The following is a 23,501-nucleotide window of genomic DNA, read 5'->3' on the forward strand; positions in this document are numbered from 1 at the left end:
TTAATGTTTCTTATTTGAAGTATTTGTGTTGTAAAATAAGAAACAGTTGCGAAAATATTTTGAAAATAATATTTTTTGTATTTTTGCTAACTTTTACATGTTTTTATTATTTTATATTATTATAGATATATATTATATATTTTTGTAAAATTATATATAATACTAAAGTAAACACATTCAAAGACCACATATTTCTTTTTATTTGATTATGATTTGAAATTGCTCTAAAATTGAATATTAATTTAAGTTTTTATTTAAATAGTATTTTGATATGATATTTTATTAAAAAAAATAATACGTACACAAAATATTCTATTTTTCTATTTGGGACATAAAAAAAACTATTGTCTTATTTTTTCTTTTAAATACAAATTTTACTTTTTTTTACCGTTCATTCATTTACCACTTTTAATTTTTTATTTTACTATAAATGATAAGATTGTCAATTCATAACAAAAATAATTACTTAAAAATAGTATAAATATATTTTAAAACGATAAAAATTGGATATTTATTGAAAACTATATGAAGTTAATAGTGTATTTTAATTTGAAATACTAAAATAATAAACTCTAATATGTAGAAAAAAAAAAAAAAAGAAAAATCAAGTTTAGGAAGAGAATATTGAGCTGAGAAAAAACAATAATAAATTATAATTGGGCTTTATGTTGGATAAAGCCCATTTTGTTTATAGATATTAATTAAATATACTATTTTTTAATTGACTAATTAATCTCATATTAAAAATCGAAAATAAACTTTTAATTTGTAAGTAGAATATGGCTACGTTGACATATGTGTTTTTTAATATTATAATATTTTCAACAATAATTTTTTAAAAATATATATCACATTAAATACTTTTTTTCTCGTAAATTAATATATCAAATACTCAATAGTTAGTAAAAAAATACATAAAATATCTTTAATATTTTACCTTTTTATTATATAAAAAATAATGTGAATAAAGATATATTTGTAATTATGTAAAAATTAAAGAAATTTTGATATTAATATAAATTAAATTTTTTTTACAAAAAGTATACAATTGTATAGATGAATGAAAATGATAAAAATGATATATATAACTTAGAAAAGTGGGGTATAAATTAATAAAACTATCTATTTATGCATCTTACTTGAAAAATAAAATGAACTTTATTGAAAATAGTATGCATGTTTGCCCGGGGCATTAAACACTTATATAAAATGAACTTTGTTGAAAATCTCTAATGTGTTTTTAAGGTTTGCATTTAGATTTTAAGTTGTTGATCTTTGTCACTATTTTTTTTTTTTTTTTTATGACGTGGAAATCCGCAGTCGCTACTTGAAAGTATGCCCTGGGTAAATCTTAGTCGAATCTAATACCCTGCAAACTAGGTCTGACAGACGAGTCACACTCAGCGAATTATGCATAGCAAGAGACATGATGTATCGATGGTTTGAACCTATGACTTTACGATCACAAGTCCAACTTCCATAACACCAGGTCATCCTTTACGGGACATCTTTGTCACTATTTTTTGTCAGATGGCTATGGGTTAGAGTAATACAAAAGCAATAAGAATTTGAGTTTGTTAGTATTCATGATGTATTCATGTTATTCTTTCATTTAATTTTTGTTTGTTTCTTTATAATCGGATTTCAAAGTTTGTTTAATGACTATATTTAATTTATGTTCGATGCTTCTTTTACCAGGATCACTTAAATTTTTGGACAATTGTGTTGAACATGCATTGGGCCGCTGTGTGTCTATGTTCTACTAGGTGAAATTTTTTGATCTTAAAAACATGATTGTGGCTCTTATGCACTATTTGCTTCATTGTACTTTCATGTGCTTTTAAATAGAGAAATAGAAGAAAACAAATGCATGTTTATTGGAATTACATAAGTTGACATGATGAAAAATATGATTTTTATTGGGTTTTAATAAAATTGTCCTATAATTTACAAGATTTTAGAGACATACAACTTATTGTTTTGTCACATCTCGTATAATCCTACACCTTTCTATGTTTTTCATATTTCCAGTGAAGTTTTAACCAATTTATGAAAGTGATTTAATCACACTCTTAACTAGTTCATTCTTTTGTTCTCACTCAATGACGATTCAAATTACATGAGACTGATTCTCACACCTTGAACCAACCTAACATATGTTCGATATAATTATTTTTTAATAATGAATTACAAACCTTAGATCTAAAGAAGAACAAAATGCAAACCAAAATCAGATTCGATGTACTCCTTAAGCGTGGTCACGCCTAAGCAGGGTGTTCAAACTGTTTCACCAAAACTTTTCCCTTCAATCAATTCTCCTTTGTGCCAAAATACGATGAATGATAACCACCAATAAACAACGGAAATAATAAGAGGAGACACCAAAACTTTTAAAGTGGAAAACTCCTTTAAAGTGAAGGATAAAAATACGAGGCCTATCACCCGACCCAAGGCAAAATCCACTATATCAAAAAAAAGGTTCGTACAATCAAAGATAACCACAACCAAAAGGGCTATCAAACTCCACACCCAAATACAAGAATCGAACCACAATCACAAGAGATCTCTCAACTACAAACAACCCATTTCAATCACCAACCAATAAGATTCAAAATCGAATCCAAACAAATAGTAATAAATCAATGATACCAAAAAGGAACATCTGAAGATGACGAGACCGTTGATCGGAACCGAGTTGAAGAAATTTTCTCTTGCTTGTCAATTCTCTCGTATGTGTGGATAACGATTGTGTCTCTCAAAACCTCTTCATTCAAAATTGCAATTTTGATAAACTCCAAAGTAACCATCCCATCAGGCGCAGAATTAGGCAAATAGACTCTGAAACCTTCCCATGAATCTGGAAGAGTATTAAGTAGCCACAGACCAAGTACCTTATCATCAAACTTCACTCCCATGCCTGACAGCTGATCGAAACATCCTTGAAACTCATTTATGAGATCGGAAATGAACTTGCTCTCATGATAACTCAATCGCATAGCCTGTTTGAGTATAAACAACTTATTGTTGCCAGTCTTCGAAGCATATAAGCTTTTCAGCTTGTCCCACAATGTTTTGACATTGGTCTCATTCATAATGTGATTCAAAACATTGTCCTCTACCCATTGCCTTATGAAACCATATACTTGTCGATGCTCAAATTCCCAATCTGCATCACTAGTTTCATCATCAGGCTTTGCCGCATAAAACACTGGCCGTGTAACTTCTTCATATATAATATATCAGTTATCTTCTCTTTCCAAACATGATAGTTTGTTTCATCTAAGCAAATCATTCTTCCAAAGTTCACATCCATCTTTCAATAGTACATAACACTCACAAACAACCTTGCTCTGATACCACTTTATGTTGGGAGAATACCGGAAGAAGACCAAAATGCAAACCAAAATCACATTTTATGTACTCCTTAATCCTGGTTACACCTAAGTAGTGTGTTCAAATTGTTCCACCAAAACCTTTGTCTTCAATCAATTATTTTTTTACCAAAAGACGATGAATGATAACCACCAATAAACAACGAAAATAATAATATGAGACACCAAAACTTTTAACGTTGAAAACTTCTTCAAGTGAAGGATAAAAACCACGAGGTCTATCACCCGACCCAAGGCAAAATCCACTATCTCAAAAGGTTCGTACAATCAAAGATAATCACAACCAAAAGACTATCAAACTCCACACTCAATTATAAGAATCGAGCCCCAATAACAAGAGATCTCTTAACTACTAACAACTCATTCCAATCTCCAACCAATAAGATTCAAAATCGAATCCAAACAAATAGTGAAAAATCAATTATACCAAAAAAAAGAACATCCGAAGATGACGAGATCGTTGATTGGAACCGACTTGAAAAAATTCTCTTTTGTTTGCCGATTCGCGTGCGTGGATAACAATTGTGTCTCTCAAACCCTACACTCAATTGACTCTTCTCTCAACTATGACGGCTAGGGCAACAATTGACAAGAGTTGACTCTTAATTATTTTTGGACTAACTTGAATTGTTAGGCCTCCTACACACAGAAGGAACCCAAACCCAATAATGAGAATGATCCTTATATTTTTTCTTATGTACCAAATAGTATTACAAGTGAAAAACCTAATAAAAACCGGTTCATTATACCGGTAAATTTATTTTTACAAAATAGTCATAGTAATTGTTTAAACAAAACTATACACAAACATCGAAAACCTCTATTTTTAAACCATGCGTGACAGGTAATTTAACACGTCGGGATTTTACAATCACAAATCCAATCCTTACACTACCAAACTATTCTTAAACTTAACGTGTATTATTATTATTATTATAATTATTATGTTATACGGTTTTAGGGAATCCAAAAAATAATAATAATAATTAAGAAACATATATTAATTATTTGGTACGAAAAAAAAAAAAAAAAAGAAAAAAGAATGAAGAATTACAACGAAGCGTTCCCTAATTAAATGACTTATTAATTTTGAGAAAAGTCGAACAAAAATATTTATTTTAAAATTTTGAGAAAAGTCGAACAAAAATATTTATTTTAAAATTAATTTATATGATACGAGGAATGGATGCATTTAATTGCTAATGGGCTGAGATTGCTAAAGATCAACGACTCAGATTGTCTGTATTTTCAGCCGACAAGTCAAAAACCATGAAATAAACTCTTAGCTTTGCCACTATTATTCTCTGTTACGGGTATAGTTCCTATTTTACCCTTTTGATTATCATTATAATGAAGGGGAAAAAGTATTCTTATAAAATATTCAAAATTGTAAAAACAATCAAAAGTGTATAAACAATCAAACTTTTTTTTTTCTTTTTTAAAAGCAAAATTGTCTAAAATTAACATGTGATTTCACAAAATTAACTCAAGTCCCTAAAATTTTATAAACTCTGTACTTAATGGTATTTGATTTGCAAACATTCAAACTGTAGATTTTTAATCTTTTAAATTATAAATATACTTATTATTTTTATATTTAATCTTAAGGAATAATAAATATATTAAAAATAAAAAGCCATATTTTTTTCTAATTAATTTTTTTTAATTTAAATATAAGAGAAATAAATATATTTAAAAATTTAAAAATAAAAATTTTGAAATTCATTCGCAATAAAAACTATAAAGAAAGTAAGACTCAAAATTTATGAAATTACGAAAAAATTTGATATAATTTTAAAAATGTATTCATAAAATTACATATAAATTTTGTACATTTTATTATTTTTTAAAAATGGGTAAACCCCGTGAACCTTGTTTTCAAGTCCAATAAATAAGTTATATTAGACTAAACCACGTGTAGCAAGTCACATGAGTATAAGATTCCGGTTTCTCTTTTATCATTTTTAAGCTCTATATCATTGAAATAAATGGGGTTGGTGACTGGGTGGATGCGTGATTCTTGGGGCGGATCCACACCGTTCATTGGAGGCAACGAACGCCGTGGATAATTTCGGTGTTGAGGTCCCGGGAGCTTCCGAAAGTCATTTAAAGGTGGATGCGATGTGAGAATACGATGGCTCAACTAAATGAGCTGGCATGTCCAACTGCCACGTGGCGCCTTTTCCTGCTTTACTGAATTGCCCCCGTTGTGTACTTTTAGGTCATTTCACATTAATATTTAAAAATAAAAAACATTATTGAAAATAACGGGCAAGATTTGGAAGAGATTCACAGACCAAAACGACTTCGTCCCATAATGCCTCCTGCTGTAATGACTATAATATCACTGCAAATATGAGAGCGAAATAGGGAACAGAGCTCAACGTCATCAGTTCTTATCCCTGCCACCGGAATGTCGCCGGTGATTCCGCCGGCGTCGATATCTGCAACTTAAGATTCGGCCTATGGATCGAGCTATTCGTTAGTCATTGTGATAATGTCGGGCTTAGGTTCCAGCAAACAGGCGAAGAAGGCGCGTGACCTAAAGCATCGTGTCCTCGTTTGCCTCTACAAGCTCTCCGATAGAGATACTCACTCTGCGGCTGCATCGGAGCTCGAATCGATCGCCAGGACCATTAATGGAGATTCTATTCCGTTTTTCATCTCGTCTATCGTAGCCACCGACTCTTCCGACAAATCGCCGGTTCGTCGGCAGTGCCTCCGCCTGATATGCGTTCTCTCGGAGCAACATGGGAACTCTCTCTCCCCGTACCTGTCGAAGCTCCTGTCCGCCGTCGTCCGCCGCCTCCGTGACGCCAACTCTTCTGTCCGCGCCGCCTGCGTGACTGCGTCGTTGGCGCTTTCTTCTCATATAACCTCTTCTTCATTCACCACCATAAGCAAACCGTTTCTAGAATCTCTCTTTGTTGAGCAGGACTCCAACACCCAATCCGGAGCGGCCTTGTGCCTGGCGGCGATAATTGAAGGATCGAAAAGTCCTGATGCGGCGAGCTTGAGAAGACTGCTGCCAAAGCTCGAGAAATTGGCAAAATCCGAGAGTTTCAAAGCGAAGGCAGCGTTATTGACGCTGATAAGAACTATTGTGGAAGTGAAAGGAGTGTTAATCGACGGTGCGAAGAATGTAGTTAGGAATCTGATCGTATTGTTGGTCGGCTTCTTAATAAGCGAAGATTGGGCGGCGAGGAAAGCTGCGGCGGAGGCGCTGATGAAGATCGCTGCCATGGAGAGACACTCTCTGTCGGAGTACAAGATCCCATGCTTGAAGAAGTTTGAGGCAAAGAGATTTGACAAAGTAAGTTCAACTGATTAACCCCTACCATTTCTTCAGTAATTTTGTTCTTGATGCGCGTGTGGACTGATTTATTGATTGATTAATTTGCTCAGGTGAAGGCAACGAGAGAAATGATGAATCAGATGATAGAGGCATGGAAGGAGATTCCAGATCTGCCTGATGATAAGGCTTCATCACCACTACCTGAATTAGAGGCCTCACATGAAGGTACCATAGCTTGAAACGCGTTCTTCGTCCGCTTGATCATTACTTGTCGTTGTTCTACTTTGCCATATCCGTTCCTTCAGATCCTCATGTATTGATCTGTAATTAGTTGTTGAACATGTGTCTTCTACATTTTGATTCATTCACCACACCACGCCTTCTGCTTTATTCACTTGTTTTTTACCTCATTGCCTTTGCTCTTTCCCCTTCAATGGATTTTGAATTCCTTCCATGTGTTTGAATCACAAATGCTGCTGTTGAGTTCTTTCATTTGTTCCATAAGAACCTTGATCATATTTCAAAATTCATCGTCTATGAAAGCTTTTTGTTGATACATTTACTTTAAACAACATCCATACTGCTCTACAAAATTTAATTCAAGCTCTGCTTATTTTGCATACAGAAAATTGCAGTGAAAGCCATAACCAACCTGATTCTAAAGCTTTCTCTTCTGTCGGGTCCGCTACACTTCGTGCAAAGATGAGAAGCCTCGTAGACAACACCGCTGCTAGGAAACTGTTTGCTAATGGCTCTCCGGCTTCCATTTCTAGAAGCAGAAGTTCACGGTACCATGAAAACAACAAGAAAGCCAGGGCAATGTTCCAGAAGTTGGATAACAAGAAGCCTGTAGACTTGAAAGTTGAAGTAGTAACTCCAAGCAGTTCTTGTGGTGTTCTTGTCTGTGATGATAACCCCTCAAATAAAGATGACGACAATGTCGAACAAACCAGAAAACCAGAGATCAAATGTGATAACAATGGGAATCTGAATCTGGGCTTGTTTAGAGGAAGTAGCTCTCGACTCCCTCTCTGTAGCGACGCTAGTGTTATTGATTGTGAAGAGCTGTCTCAGATCCGGGAGCAACTTCTTCAAATTGAAAACCAACAATCGAATCTATTTGACCTCCTTCAGGTTTCATTTCCAATCCCAGAAAAATTCATCACCAACTCTTATATATAATATATATATACATACATGCTAACAATTAACTGTTTTAATTTTGAATTTAGAGGTTTATAGGGAGTTCACAGAATAGCATGCATTCCCTTGAGGCACGTGTTCATGGTCTCGAACTCGCACTGGATGATATATCATTCGATTTAGGTGTTTCAACCGGAAGGCTATCGCCAAATGTGGCATCAGGATCTCTGTGTTGCAGGCTACTCGATACAGAGTTCTTGAGCTCAAAGCTATGGAGGAAGTCAGAATCTCTTTCAACTCCCCGACCATCTGCAGCTGCCATCAGCGGTCTCCATTACAAAAATGGTGCTGGCCATGAAAATCATCGGAGGCATGGGCTCCAAGGCAGTCGTGGCAGTATACTGAATCCACTGGCTAAGGTCTCCGGTCACCCCTTTGGATCACCGGAAGTTTCCTCTAGCGCCATTGCGACTACTATTACTATTTGATCATTTATTCGAGGTAAATCACATAAATTCTTATAAATTCTGTTTGAAAACTCACTATAGAATCGCCTATATATATATATATATATTGCAGAATGTCTGGAACATGAACAGCAGCAAAGCTTCAATGTAGTTTGAGCTTTATTTCGGGTACATACTTGTTCACTCAAACCAAAAATCAAGGTCAGTGAACGACTTTAATATGATATTCTGTTTGTATTGTCTTAATCCTCGCACAAAAATCAGTAAAGATTAGCGACGTAGGAAAAGATATATATATATATCTTAGCATGAGTATGGAATGCATATGGTTCAAGAAACTATAGATATGTTCCAATTCAAAGGCATTCTGTTTTTCTGTATTAACATTTCTGTCGACTCTCGGATTATTTGATGCCGTTGAAGTTATGTGTGTGAGACTAAATACAAGAGAGAGGACCACACATGAAATTTCGATTTCTTTGTCTGTCCAAAAAATGAAATGTTGGTATTATGAGAAAAACTAGTTGTCCATTTTTACATTTCTCAGAATCTCCTGTAGTGTTTGTTATGGAACAGCTGAACTTGCTTTTCAATTCTCTCATATATAGAAGTTTCTAAAATTTTAGGAAACTTTATAAATAGTATAAATTGAGTATTTAATATAATATTTGTTTGGAAAAAGAAAATATTATAATAAATAATATAAAAACTTAAATGTGTATGTAAACAGCATTTTAAGTTTGCTATTTGTAGTGCAACACAAACATGTTTGATGCTATGTTTTGTAACAAACCAAACCTTATGTACTCTTTTTATTATTTTAGTTTTATTTTTTTATTTAGATAATAATTAAATGGCATATATTTCAAACATAATAATAAAATAATTATATATATATAAAAAAAAAAAGATTATAACGCTTACGTCTAAAAAAGTATTTTATAAAAATATTATACTTTTATATGAAGTAATATTATATTTTAATAATATTATATATTTATATTTATCAAATAAACTATAAAATATTATTCTATTTTATAATATTATATGTCTATTTATGGAATAAAATTATGTATTTGTAGCCATATAAATGACAAAATATATATGGTATATTTGTGTTGTTGTTTTTTTTTTTTTTTTTTTTCAAATAAAAACTTATACTGATCATCTATCAATTCTCAATAGAAAATTATGTGTTTAAAAATAGTATTTATATGTATAAATTCACAATTTTAAATTAAATCCAAACAAATTATATTTTACTGTGTGGACCAAAAAGAGTATAAAAAATATGGACGACTTCATCCAACTAAAGATTGTAGCAATATTGTTAATGGGATACTATATGTACATATTCATAAAGTATGTAAAATATATTTATTTTATTAATTTACCAATACGAAATATTACTTCTTCCGAAAATTTACAAAATACATATTTATTCTTTTAGATTACAAAATACATATTTATTTTTTTCAGAGAATTTAATAAATAGTAGTATATTTTAATAATAATTGGTGAAAATTTTGTTATGTATAACTATTTTACTCCTATAATCCTGTGGTTTTTTTTTTTTAAAAAAAAGTAAAAACAAAAACAATTTCTTTTTAAAAAACTTAATATAATATAATATCGGTATACAAAGAAAATATATTTTTTAATTTATATTAAAATATAAAAACACTTCAAACTAAAATCATTAACCAAACACATCTCCTTGACGTAGCTGATATTTTATATAGAAAATAAAATATTTCAATACTAACATTTTAATTTTCTAGAAACACAACCTCTTTGAAGTAACTAGATATTTTATATAGAAAATAAAAAATTTCAATACAACATTTTAATTTTCAAAAAACAACTCTTAATAAATAAAGAAGCAAAACAAATTTGGAAACATGAGTAAACAATTTTTTTTGGTTTCTAAAAAAATCTTCGAAATAGGTTAAAATCATTCAAGAAAAACATTTTAAACTAAACTATAACAATTTATTCTAAAAGTAAATAAATAATGAAACATAGAGACAAATATGCAGAACACAACCTAAAAGTGAATAGTTAAATAAAAATCATAATGATATAAAAAATACTAAAGAAGTGCACATAATTACTATAACGAATCATTAATTGTCTTAATAAAGAAAGTGACTGAAGAAGAAGAGCACATAAACATATGCTACATCATGATAATAATACTAATAATAATTTAAAAGGTACTTATGGTCTCCCTGTTTATCCAACTCATTAAAAACCTTCACAAGTCTTTCTCTACGTTGGTCTATCATCCACAACTCCCTTTCTCTCTCTTCCTATCTCTCTAGATGATACCTTCTTTTAAGCCTCACCTAACCAGAAGCAGCACATTAAAACAATTCCTCCCGTCAGCCACTGCACATTTAATGCCACCACTTCTTCTCCGATAAAGATATGAGCTGCAACCGCAAGATTATCCAATATAAGTGTTAAAACAACAATAGATTTTATGATGGGAAGAGCACAAAAGAGAATAATCATGATTCACACGTCCAAAAATATAAGCAAAAGGACGACTGCTGTCTTTTGTTTTCAAAACAACACTAAACTAGAGTGAAAGTACTTAATTATTCTTAACAAATAATTGTTCAAACTACAACATGATAGTTGAACTGTTGAAGGCTAGAGCACCATCGAGTGAATCAGATATATGGATAAATTGAAATGAAAATTTACACGTATTGAAGGTTTCTGTATAAAAACCAACAGATAAGGGGTAGAACCTTTGTGTAAGCTGATTAAAAATAAATTAATAAAAAGCATGATAATCAGGTTTTGGGTATGAAATGAAATCAAAATAAGATACCCACCATGTCATATCATATAGTCACAAAATTGCACAAAAAAAAAAAAAAAAAAATGTACCCTATATAGAATAATAATTACGGAACTGTTAATATCATTTAAAGCAGAGTCAGATTGCTGGTTTATGTAAGTCTTCATGGTGCAGCCAACGACTAAAATGATTTTATTTTCAGACTCAGTACTGATATTCTGTCGAAATTGATGCTAAGCAAATAGATAGAGCATAAACCTACAGTATTTGCCTAGGCATTAAACAAGATATACTCAACTCCTGGGCTCTTATTTTGGACTATTTTATCCCTTTCATCATTTATTGATAGTCATTGACATGGACTCAATGCCTTTTGCATAAAATACTTCCTATATAGTCAAGAAAAATTGAAAAAGACCATAAATTAAGACTGATTATAGAAGATTTTATTAGACTACCTGTCGAGCAACCTGTGCCAATCGCCTACTTTCTCTTGAAGACTCAATTGACAAGTTAGGTTTGACTTGCTCCATCTTCTGATCAATAATTTTCTCATTCACTGTCTTGTTCTCAATCTCAGCCGGATTCACTTCAGCACCATTTAATTCTTGTCTCTTCCGCTTGCGTTGAAATGTGTATTTGATTACTCTTTCCTTCGAAGGTTGTCCAGAAATCCCATTTTTCAATTCAGATTGATTTGATTCTAAGCCCGCTGACGGCAAATCAACTTTGTCAGCATCCAGTTTACGTAAGCAATCTGGAACTCCAGTTTCCTCTCCCAAAGATACCATTCTTCCATCTACTCCATCCTTGCAAGCTGTCTTGTCACAGAAAATTTCCACGAGACTGCTTTCTTTCTCAGAAGATTTTAGAAAACCTACTAGTTCATTTTGTGAGTCAGCTATCTGTGGGAATGGTCCAAGACCTACACTGTCAAAACGCCCATAAGTATGCCCATAATCATCACTTGATGGAAATACAGTCTTTCTTCTATTAGCTCTCTTCCTTTTATGAAGAAAAGATTGAGAGCTGCCAAGGTTGGCAAGTTCACAAAGAATTTCAGCCCCTGAAACAGGTGAGTCCTTGCCTGCTTCTTGATCTCTATCATTGTTGTTGTCCTTTATTTCATCAGTTTCCTCTGAGAGACAAAGATCTCTATCCAAAAGATTCCTCTCGCATGCAAGGATTCTATGGGTACATCCGTTTCTGTATTGTCCAGGATCCTTACCTCTCAATATTATAGAGGGCAAATCTTGACACCCAACAGATGCACTACAATAGCAAGCTAACTCGCTATGGCACTTCCTGCATTCATTTCTCTGGCTCAGACATGGCATTGTCACATAAGCAGGGACAGAGGATTCTTTGCAAAGAAGGAAGTCACTGGATTGTCTTTCTCTTGAGCAATCATAACCAGGTTCATTCGCATGCTGCAGTTTCTCCTTTTTCAACCTTCCTAGTTCAGTCTGCGCATTTTCCAAGTCCTCTCGGAGATCTTTTACAATATCTTCAGCTTCATGAAGCTGAGCTTCGAGTTCTTCAATCTTCTTCTGTTGATTCAATGATGCCACCTCCGCTTCACTAGCCTGTGAGGTTGACCAAATAGTTAGGTGAAATAAATAATACCGGCACGTGTTATTAATCTAAATATTTTCAAAGGAAAACATAGTATTGATAATTACCTGGCGATCAAAACCAAAAACACAGCAGAAAAGTCAAGTAAGTTTGTTCAAATTTAACAGTAAATAAGACATAGTTAAGGTGGGAGAAAAGCAAAATGCAAAATATCTGAGTTTGTTCCATGCCGTTGACTAAGAAATGCATGCTTTCATTTCAGACACAAAATAGTTAATACATAAGCGATTTGCGATTCCACAAACACCACCATTTTGAGATCTTTTCATATCAACAACAACATGGCTATTGTAATTCAGGCATCATAAACTTGTAGTAGTAAGAACTACAAAGACAAATGATACCATCAAGTCATCATGTATGGAGATTAATAAAAGAACATGTGCCACAAAAAATTTCAACTAACGAAATCTACGATCTATTCAATGTAGGAAGACAACTATATCCTTGGAAGCTAAAACTTATTTCTGGTATAATTCCTCAAAGTTTAAAGAAACAAAAAAGTCTCAAACAAGATATTTTATGAATCTCAAAGATTCCAAAAGATCAATACATGCCGTTAGAAGAATAAACACGTTGACATGTTACAAAAGCACACGCCAAAGCAAAGTTGAAACCAACATGTTTTTCTTACGGATATGGCAATAAACCCCTGTCACACGCATTGATCAGCTACAAAAGGAATATTAGTACAAGGGAATAAAAGCCAAGTCCAGGTATATATTACTGCAACATAGAACCCACAAAAAACATCAGAGATACCTTCATACATATAACATACACATCATTGTCCATCAACAAATTCAGCTAATAAATTGCCAACACCGAAGAGAAAAAAGGGTTCATTTGGCTAATGCCACCAGTTTAAGAAATCCATGGAAATGAGGGGAAAATAATCCATGAGTAATCCATGGAAGTGAGGGGAAATAATCAATGGCAGTGAGGGAAACACAAATCAGACATAAACTTCAAATCTTAAGATCCACCTGATAATCCATCATTTGCTTGAGGCGCAGCAGTATCCGCACGCCCTCCTCCTTTGCCACCTTCAGCTCATGTTGGTATCTTGCTGACTTCCTCTCTGACGCCATTACCCTTGCCGCTGCCTCCTTTGATATACTCAATATTATATCAGCGTATGCCTTCTTCAAAGAAGTCAGTTTCTGCGCTCCAGAAAAGAACATTTTATAAGAAAAATCACCACACCCAAACATATGTTCATTCCTGTTTGTATAAATTGAATCAAGAACAAATTACATAAGTTTCACCTACAGATTCCAACAACGTTCCATCAGAATTAACCCCTATCTTTACGAAAGAATAAATAAAACACCAAACTTTCGACGGGAAGACGCACAAAACTTCAGAAAACGGCATAAACTTTCACAATCATCCTATAAAAGCAAAAGGAAAATCGAAGACACCACCATTTCACACATAACCAAACAAAACCAAGTCAAATCAATTTCAACAACACCACACTCTAAATACAACTCCCCCAAAACCACAAAAATCGCGTCAAATAAGAACAATCGAAGATCATCAGAATCCAAACACGCACAGCACGAATGCAGAGAAGAAACAGCAGGCGAACGGTTAAGGGGGGTTTAGGGGAATCAGTTAGGTAGTTGGCGGTACAGTTGAAGATATATAAAAACAAAAAATCGGCACCGGCGCCACAACACAGCGGCCGCTTCAATCAGAAAGTTGGAAAGAAAGCAGAAAACCTACCTCATCGGCGTCCATTGCCAGAATTCCTTCGCAGAGTCGATTTTTTCGCCCGAGGTTTCTCCGGGCCGAAGGTTTGCTGGTTTTTAATTTTGGTTTGCTCAGCAGCGCTTTGTCTGTTATGAACTGAAACTTCTATGGAATGAAAGTACAAATTTGCCCCTGCCGGATTAACCCGTTGACGAAAATGCCCTGCATGCTCACAATTCTGCTACCGTGTGGTCCCACATTGGGCGACGTGGCGAATTATTATTGGACCACGTGGGTAGGACACGTGCCTCTGTGCATGGAGATGGTCTTTTGGAGGGAAAAAGGTGTTCCCATTTCCACTTATTCTCATCGATTTTTCCTTTTTTTTTTCCTTTATTGTTCTATTCCATAAAAATTAATCTATAATTAAAATTAAAAATAATATATATTTTAATTGAATATATATACACTATAATAAAAATAAATATTAGCATTTTAAATTTTGTTCAAATAAAAATAATAATACATGTAATACTATAAAAAGAAAATAATTAAATTGTTAAATATGTACAATAAAATTATTAAGCATATATCATAGAATATATACGCTCAATGTACTAAATTCATGTTTGTTTTTAAACATTATAGTACTAATTTTTTTTTATATAAAATAATTTATCTATTCAAAATATCTTTTTAATATCACATTTGCTTATGTATATGTTATATCTATTCATATATTTTATTTAATGTTCTTCAAAATATTCCCTCACAATTAACGAAAACTGTTTGGTTGATTTAATTATGTTAAATATAAAAACAGAATAGATAAGAAATAAAATAAGTACAATATAAATATTTTATTAAAAAATTGATAATAATATTATATGATAAATAAAAATAATAATAAATTAATTATTATTTATTAAAATAAATATATAAATTGTAAATAAATTTAACGAATAATAAGAAAATAAAATCGAAAATAATTGTATCAAAATAATACAATTATATTTGTTAAAATTGATGTGATTTAAATAAACATACATTTTGTAGACGGAATAATAATTATGCATCATCAATTTACAAGAAATTATTTACAGAAAAATATTGACATATTGTCGAAATATTACAATTTTAAAAAGATATTATGAGAATCGGAGGAAAGTGAGTTTGTTTTGTATTTTGATTTGAAGAATTTTTATTTTTATTTAATTTAAAATAAAAAGAAATTGTATGAAAAATATAAAAATAATAAATATATTTATTATATTAATTTTTTTCTTTAAAAATGTGTTTTTTTTAAAAAAAAAGAAAAATCTAGAGTATTTGTCCAAAATATTAAATGGAAAATATTATCATTAGCAAAAAAAACGAGGACAAATTATACATAAGTGGATTCCAATCAAATTCCAACTATACCCTTTGACCTAAAAATAGATTCTTTTTTTTTTGAAAAAAAAAATAAAAAATCAATGAACAGAAAAGAACCAGGTGAAGTGGAGTCGAGCTTGATGTCTGCCAGGTTTCCTCGTAATTCACTCTTTCTTAATTCTTCAACACTCTTCGCCTCCCTGTGCCGCCGCCAACCGCCGCGTTTTCGCTTCCACCGCCGGACCGCGTGCACGACTGCCACTTCCATCGTGCCTTCCGGAATTGGGGAGGAATAGTTTCGTTTCCAGGTTATTTTGCGTTTGCTCATTATTAAAAACCCACTCAATCAGATTAGTAGGATTTGGATGCAATGCCGTGAAGTTCTCTCTTCTTGTGATTTTCTACTTGTCTAGCAGCGCGATAGCTTGATTGTTTGTTTATTCTATTGTTCAAGTTCATGTGATCTTCATTTTTGTGATTTGTTGTTCTTGCGGTTGGGGGAAAATTGCTTGTTGCTTTTCTTGTGGTGTTTTCGTTTTTCAATTTTATGTATGATTCGAGTGTTAGCGCTGCCTGAAGTTGGTATTGTTTTGTTTGGGGTTCAATGTTTTATTTAATGCTTGGAGAATTTCCCTTGACTCAAGAGTTTTGCTCTACATTTAATGTGTAAAGATGTGCCCTTTTCTTAAGATTTTCATTTGTGTATTTAATGTTTGGAGAATTTCCGTGATCACCACCTGAGATAACTATGATAAATCACTATCACTTAGATCAGCACCACCTATGATAAGTAAAGTGAAAAACACAACCACTAGTGTTAACGTATTGTAGTGTCATTTTTGTTTGCACTTTTCTGCTTGACTAGCAGTTAAGAATTTATGATCATGAAATATAACTATAAAGGATAATAGCTTTCAAATAATGTAATTAGCTACTTTTGGTTAAATGGTTTTCCCAGAAAAGATACCCTTTTTGTAAAGTTGATTCACTTAGCATTGGATCTCCCTGAAAAGATCTCTTTTTTTCCGGAGATTTAATGCACGTGGAGCGTTGTTTTAAAGAGATTGTCGGATTGTAGTTAATAGTCCGTACATCCGTTTTGTCTTGTTTTATATAGTTGTATTATTGTATAAATTTCTAACGAAATTACCTATTAGATTTTAGAAATACTACTTGTTTCCTAATCCTTCTTCTTTCTGTTGATATGTGATGGTCAGGACATTTCTGTGGTGTTGCTGCGCTGTGAATTGCAACATTGAAGTTAATATGCATCTATAGGTCGAATTGCAATAGCAAGTAAAACATCGTATCTCTGATTGTGGGGGTTGTATTGTGAAGAGTCCTCTCAGCACAAGATCTACCCCCAGTAAGAAGTATTCCATCCATTTTTGGTGTGAACCTGCTGTGTTAACTGACTTGCTACAAGCTAATTTTTGAGATCAGTACAATACATGACCATATATAATTAGCTTTTGGGTCTGAGGTTTGGGAGGGATGCGAATTTCCAGCACACAAGCACAGCATAGATGTCACTTTTTGTGCAACGTCTCAAATGGATGATCAATGGGTTTAACCGATCAGCATCAGTGAGCCCCAAGAGTTTGGATTGTCCTGATGTGAAACCTTTAACTGGCCCGAATGAACTTGATGTTCTCAAGCCTAGCTATAGTAATCCATTTAAACAGCGAATGATGGAGGTCTCAAATGAAATTTCGATATACATCCATCGATTTCACAACCTTGACTTGTTTCAGCAAGGGTGAGTTGTTCAATGTATTTAACTTATATTTTGGGTGAACCATGTGTTTTTTGGTTTCTTATTTTAATGTCATCTTAGATGGTATCAACTTAAGATTATGCTAAGGTGGGAGGATGGTGACTCTGGTCTGGGGATTCCGGCAAGAGTTGTTCAATATGAAGGTATCTGTCCTGGTATCCTTATAAAGGGTTTATTTTGTTATACTAATACTTATTATTTCTACCTATATTTGTTTTTCATGCATCTAGATGACTATTTTAATGTGTCGCTGGTCTGCTTAAATTTTACTAAAGCTGAAGCATTCTGAGGACTCTTGCTTTCTTTAGTTAATGTTTATTTACCCTTTACATTTACACATGCCTGCTTACTTATTGTTTTATGATCTTCTCTTTGACCATTTAAATAGCCACATTGATTGATGTGCTTTTTTTATCTGTCCAGCTCCTGATTTGGGTTCTAATGATATCATTGGAGTATGGAGGATTGACGACACAGATCATAGTTTTTCTACACCACCTTTTCGAATTAGATATGCGAGACAGGATATACTTTTGGCTATGATGGTCTCTTTCAGCATACCGCTGTATAAACTTGAGGTAATGCTCTCATTTTTTATATTTTTTTTCTTTCCTTTTGTTTGTGTTATGAGCATGCAATATGCACTTTATTATAAATAGACATTTTATACACGTATGCTACTTTATGTGGTGAGAATCATGAAAAAGATAGCGAAGCAATGAACTGATAGATAAAGCTATAATTTATACTACTATAGTTGATACATACATCGAAGGTGATATAAAATCGGCAGTTTTAGGGGGAGGACAAATGGTTCTATGTTACTAGAGCTAAAATAAGTATATTTTGATGACATATCTATGGAAGTAAGCAAGCTCTAAAATTGAGTACATCCTTATCCTTTTAATATGCTTGAACATTGAATGTTATACTGTTTGGGTTATTTTTGGATTCTTACATGGTATTTGAAATACCAGGGAATATCCAAGTCGGCTGTTATTCTGAAGTTTGAGCTGTTGTACACGCCTGTGTTGGAGAACAGGTTAGCAGCATGTACTTTAACTTCTTGTAAAATGTGGATGTTATGTCGTTATTTTTTAGAGTCAATCAATGATGCCCTGAATTATGTTGACCTGTGCTTAACTATGTTTCGTGCACTTTTCTAGGTCCATTGTTCAAACTTGTTTAGACACGAGCCCTGCTGCAGTTCACGAATTCCGCCTTCCCCCAAAAGCGCTGTTGGGATTGCATGTGTATTGTCCGGTTTATTTTGATGCTTTTCATTCTGTATTAGTAGATACATGTGTGCATGCCAGCCTTCTGAAACGTAGGGTCTACACCACCTCGCAGAAGGTATCAAGGTTTGTTGAAAGCTTTATCCTTTGCTCAAGGATGATTACGGTGTACTTTTTCAGTCTTCCATCACCCTTTTGTTTGGTTTAAAACTTGGTTGAAGTAATTTCATGAATTTCTTTCCTTCAGCGATACTAAAGATAATGGAACTGGTGCTTCTACATGGCATGATAGAGCAACACAGGTACATGGTGACAACACATGTTTCTGCTTGTTGCTGTGATTGTAATAGTATATTGTTATCTGGAAGTACTACTTTGTTTATTACACTGAATTTGTGTTTTCCTTTGGAGAATAAATTTCATTCTTTATTCGATTTTTAATGTCTTGCTGATGTAATAATTCTCTGATCAGATTATTGCAGTGAAAGCATTATCAAGTGCTTGTTTATTATTACACTGCCTTTGCGTTTCCCTTTGGAGAATAAATTTCATTCTTTATTCTCTCTTTAATGTCTTGCTGATGTAATATCTATCTGATCAGATTATTGCAGTGAAAGCATTATCAAGTGCTCGTGACATACTTGTGGAGGAGCTACAAAAGCTCAGCAAGGCTATTGATAAGCCAATTGATATCAAGGATTTTACTTTGAAAGAATTGACCAGTTTGACTCAAGCAGATCTGGATCTGGCTGATGCTGAAGTTCCAAAGCAGGTATCTAGCAATTCTCAACCAAGTTGTGGATTCTCTTAGCATGAGAATAATTGGCATGATGTAATAATCTGACGCAAATATAGTATAATAGATCCAGGTTTTGGTTTGTCAGGATGATTTGAGAATTGGGACAAAACCAATTGTAACAAATTTGTCAGATTTAGGTCAAGTCTAATTGATCATATAACTCATTTGATTCAATTAATACAACAAGAGTAATAATTGTCACATAGAAGTTTAGATTAGCTTTTTAAATAAGGAAGAACAACATTGTTGTATGCAACCATCTTATTGTGTTTGTCCTTGTGTTTTCCCTTCATCATTCTTGCTTTATTTTGCTTATAATTGAAACCCTGAGATTCTAGTATTGTATTCCTTAAGCAGAAACCAAATGGGGAAGTTGACTATTCGAGTGATAGCATTCTTCATTCTTTGCCAGAAGATAAACTGCTCAAAGCATTTGATTTGATTGGCAATCAAATGTTCTATTTATGGAGTATGTTTCTAAACTTTCACAGGTTTGTCGTTTCTCATTAAATTTTCTGCAGCTTTTATATATCACATTCCGAATTCTAATGCTATTTATTATTACACAACTATCTTTTATACATATTGCTCATTCATAACTTCTCGGTGCTGAATAAATTATTTTATTTAAAATTGAATTCTCTTGTATCTTTTTATTGGACTAACTGGGCCATCTTTTTTACTGTAAACTGCAAATGATATCCCACAACTGAGGGCTTTTTCCTTCCAGGGTAAATGTAAAGAAGATTCTCGAATTTCTGTGTGAAGAGTGGGCTGTTGATCGTCAAACTGAATGGTCAATCTGGATGGTCCATACTAAAGTTGAGATGCCTCATCAGCATGTAAGTAGCATGAGCGAAGACAGCTCTAGTAATGGTTCTCGTGGTAAAACATTGTCTCTGCGCAAGTTAACTAGAGATGTAATGTACCATCACACTCTAATTCATTCTTTGTTCAATAACTTTTGCCACAAACACTATATGGCTTGTGTTTCTATGTCTGCAGCCTGCACAAATGGCAGCTATGAGGGCTGAGCTCCATAGGCGAAGTATTGCGCAAATGAGGGTGCGTTCGATTAAATGTTCTCCTTTTAAATGAAATCAGTAGTAACTTGGAAAAGGTATCACTTTGCTGCAGATCAACAGCCGGTCTGTACAAGACATGTACATATTTGGAGACCCATCCCGCATCCCCATTGTGATTGTCGAACGTGTTGTCCATGCTCCCATTAGCTCGACTAGTGGAAATTCTTACTTCAGCCAAGTGGAGGAGAAAGATAAAAACAGCCTGAATGCCGTGGCTGATCCTAAACCCTCAAACACACTATCTGTTGCAGGAACTCATCAAAAGGGCCGCATCCTGAAGATTGTAGTTTTTGTACATGGATTCCAGGCATGTCACGTCCTCTGTTGATTTAAATTTTACTTTTTTTGCATTTGATGATAGCTCTGAAAATAATAATTAATAATCTACTCTAGTTTAGGGATGTTAAGAGGCTGAAACTACCACAAACTCATAACCCTCTCCCGACCCAAAATCTGACTATTGCTTTGAATGTAGATGTGGACCCATGCCGCCCTTATTTAGGTTATAAATAGATATTTTAAAATGCTTAGGCATGATCTACTTGCAGGGTCATCATCTCGACCTCCGGCTTGTTCGAAACCAGTGGCTTTTATTAGACCCGAAGACAGAATTTTTAATGTCAGAGGTTAATGAAGAGAAGACATCCGGAGATTTTAGAGAAATGGGGCAAAGGCTAGCTCAAGAGGTTGTATCTTTTGTGAAAAAGAAAATGGACAAGGCATCGAGATCTGGGGTCTTGAGAACAATCCGGCTAAGCTTCGTTGGACATTCCATCGGGAATATCATCTTACGAACAGCACTAACAGGTTTTTCGTCTATAGAGATTTTAATCACTTAGCTACCCTCCAAAACTATGCTCATTATTGATTTGTACGACATCTCTTGCAGATACTGCTATGATTCCGTATCTGAGATATCTTTATACTTATCTCTCGGTCTCTGGCCCACACCTCGGTTATCTTTACAGCTCAAACTCTTTGTTCAATGGTGGATTGTGGGTCTTGAAGAAGTTCCGAGGCACTCAGTGTATCCATCAGCTGACTTTCACCGATGACTCTGATTTGCAAAACACTTTCTTATACAAACTGTCTAAGGTATCGATTGAGCTCAGCCAATGCTGGCTGAAAGTGTACTTTTATATCCCTATCGGCTCTCTGATTGTCTTTTTGACCTATCTATTTTCAGGAAAGAACATTGGAGCATTTCCAAAATATTATACTGCTATCTTCACCCCAGGTGATATATTCGCACTTTTTATGTTTGTTTGTCTTTAAAATTTTCGAGAGATGTTTTTTCAGTTATATGCTGGATGCCTAACAGGGTTCTTTCATAGTCTGTTGTATATATATATATATATATATAGATGTTTGATGCAATGGCGTGAGTGAAAAATTATTTCTTTATGTAATACTTCTTCCGTCGGCCTCTAAGGATTACATTTACTTTTTATGTCACTGTACTTAATATTAAAAATATCATTATATTTGTATAATTTTTTGTACAAATTATAAGACACTAATATAAGTATTATGTCATTTTCCCTTGATTTGTATACGTTTTAATATAATAATTAATATTTAGAGATTAACCCACGAAAAAGTAGATGTGACCTTAGAGTCGGACATGACAGAGTGAGTATATAAATGAAAAATAAGTGTTTGATTTGATGATTTGTGGATAAATATTTTTTATAAATAGTTCGAGATCAAAACCAGAGAAAGACCCCTTTGACTTGTGGTTAGAAGTCACTCTATAGTTTATAATGTGGTCCATTATTTGTTAATTTTGTTCGAGTGTAGACATATTTATCGATTTAGCGCTCTCGTAATCACTTTCCTTTTAGTTCGGCCCGAGTAATGTTTTAGTAATCAATTACATATGTTTTCAGGACGGGTACGTGCCTTACCATTCTGCAAGAATCGAGTCATGCGCCGCGTCTGTAGGAGACAATTCGAGAAAGGGCAGAGCCTTTCTGGAGATGCTCGACAACCTCTTGGACCAAATACAGTCCCCATCCTCGGAGCATCGAATGTTCATGCGCTGCGACGTCAACTTCGACATCTCCACGCAAGGCACGAGCCTGAACACCATCATCGGCCGGGCTGCCCACATCGAGTTCCTGGAGACAGACATCTTCGCCAAGTTCATAATGTGGTCCTTCCCCGATCTATTCCGCTGATCTTTCTCATTTCCCGAATGTCCCATCCATCCTACCTCGACCTTTTCGCTCGGGGGGATAACTACCGTTGAATCCTGGGGATGGCGGACCGGGAAAGCTGTGAAAACTATCTGGAAATCACCCTGGGCGCCGGTGCATACAATGCTCGATTATTGCTGTGTAAAATTCGACGGGATTCGAGTGTATTTAATGAAGCGAAACAGGTGCTAAGTTTATTATTCGAGCAAGAGCTAAGCTGTATTATAAATTTAACATAGAGGGAAGACGATGAACGCCAGATGTTATGAACAGGTGCTAAGCTTATAATTCGAGCATTTTGTTTATATATATTGCTAAATTTATTTTTGAAATGTTTATGGAAAAATATTGTTCTACAATATTAGATTCGAACTTATTTTTATTTAAAATATACTAAAATTCTATTTTGTATTTAAATATTAGTGTAAATAAGATAGAAAATATAGTATAAAGATTTTAAGAATGACGCTGGCTCCTGTGTAAGTACGTAGTATTGCATTAAATGTTTTACACAAATTTGTAATACCTTCTATATTACGTAGATTGCAATTTCAAAATAAAATTAAAAATTAAAAATCAATATGGATATAT

At 33.6% G+C, this 23,501-nt stretch overlaps 3 protein-coding genes across 6 annotated transcripts; 2 read left to right on the forward strand and 1 right to left on the reverse strand.

The window, feature by feature from the left end:
• Window positions 1–5,688: 5,688 nt before the first annotated feature.
• Window positions 5,689–8,774, forward strand: LOC127252778 (TORTIFOLIA1-like protein 4). Its single transcript, XM_051277090.1, has 5 exons — window positions 5,689–6,705; window positions 6,798–6,912; window positions 7,313–7,821; window positions 7,920–8,331; window positions 8,410–8,774. Exons 1-4 carry the CDS (start codon window positions 5,890–5,892, stop codon window positions 8,316–8,318), a joined length of 1,839 nt encoding a protein of 612 aa, XP_051133047.1. The 5' UTR covers window positions 5,689–5,889; the 3' UTR covers window positions 8,319–8,331; window positions 8,410–8,774.
• A 1,613-nt stretch (window positions 8,775–10,387) lies between these two features.
• On the reverse strand, window positions 10,388–14,599 carry LOC127253109 (uncharacterized). The gene is made up of 4 exons (XM_051277549.1): window positions 14,476–14,599; window positions 13,731–13,907; window positions 11,568–12,695; window positions 10,388–10,732 (listed from the first exon to the last, which is right to left on the reverse strand). Exons 1-4 carry the CDS (start codon window positions 14,488–14,490, stop codon window positions 10,697–10,699), a joined length of 1,356 nt encoding a protein of 451 aa, XP_051133506.1. The 5' UTR covers window positions 14,491–14,599; the 3' UTR covers window positions 10,388–10,696.
• Window positions 14,600–15,928: 1,329 nt separating this feature from the next.
• On the forward strand, window positions 15,929–23,256 carry LOC127252978 (uncharacterized). Of its 4 annotated transcripts, none has more exons than XM_051277372.1 (16): window positions 15,929–16,124; window positions 17,034–17,575; window positions 17,654–17,736; window positions 18,017–18,171; window positions 18,571–18,635; window positions 18,760–18,954; window positions 19,076–19,130; window positions 19,430–19,600; window positions 19,982–20,118; window positions 20,358–20,547; window positions 20,633–20,692; window positions 20,765–21,019; window positions 21,261–21,519; window positions 21,602–21,807; window positions 21,899–21,949; window positions 22,602–23,256. In XM_051277372.1, exons 2-16 carry the CDS (start codon window positions 17,343–17,345, stop codon window positions 22,890–22,892), a joined length of 2,406 nt encoding a protein of 801 aa, XP_051133329.1. In that variant the 5' UTR covers window positions 15,929–16,124; window positions 17,034–17,342; the 3' UTR covers window positions 22,893–23,256. The 4 variants fall into 4 exon arrangements, with proteins under 4 accessions (XP_051133329.1, XP_051133331.1, XP_051133330.1 ...); XM_051277374.1 differs by having other exon boundaries at window positions 20,358–20,469; XM_051277373.1 differs by having other exon boundaries at window positions 19,985–20,118; window positions 22,602–23,254.
• The last annotated feature ends 245 nt before the right edge of the window (window positions 23,257–23,501 follow it).

This window comes from Andrographis paniculata, unplaced genomic scaffold (assembly GCF_009805555.1).
Source record: "Andrographis paniculata isolate CXL003 unplaced genomic scaffold, ASM980555v1 Contig49END, whole genome shotgun sequence".
In the NCBI taxonomy this organism is placed as follows: domain Eukaryota; kingdom Viridiplantae; phylum Streptophyta; class Magnoliopsida; order Lamiales; family Acanthaceae; genus Andrographis; species Andrographis paniculata.

Bases quoted from the DNA above. Each gene is read 5' to 3' on its own strand.
- LOC127252778 (XM_051277090.1), top strand. From the start codon at position 5,890: ATGTCGGGCTTAGGTTCCAGCAAACAGGCGAAGAAGGCGCGTGACCTA. The intron at 6,706-6,797 runs GTAAGTTCAACT...TAATTTGCTCAG, and splicing joins AGGCAAAGAGATTTGACAAA to GTGAAGGCAACGAGAGAAAT. The intron at 7,822-7,919 runs GTTTCATTTCCA...TTTTGAATTTAG, and splicing joins ATCTATTTGACCTCCTTCAG to AGGTTTATAGGGAGTTCACA.
- LOC127253109 (XM_051277549.1), bottom strand. The intron at 12,696-13,730 runs GTGGATCTTAAG...TCAACCTCACAG, and splicing joins AGCAAATGATGGATTATCAG to GCTAGTGAAGCGGAGGTGGC. The intron at 10,733-11,567 runs GTAGTCTAATAA...TTGCGGTTGCAG, and splicing joins TGGCACAGGTTGCTCGACAG to CTCATATCTTTATCGGAGAA.
- LOC127252978 (XM_051277372.1), top strand. From the start codon at position 17,343: ATGTCACTTTTTGTGCAACGTCTCAAATGGATGATCAATGGGTTTAAC. The intron at 18,172-18,570 runs GTAATGCTCTCA...TTGAAATACCAG, and splicing joins TACCGCTGTATAAACTTGAG to GGAATATCCAAGTCGGCTGT. The intron at 20,693-20,764 runs GTGCGTTCGATT...ACTTTGCTGCAG, and splicing joins GAAGTATTGCGCAAATGAGG to ATCAACAGCCGGTCTGTACA.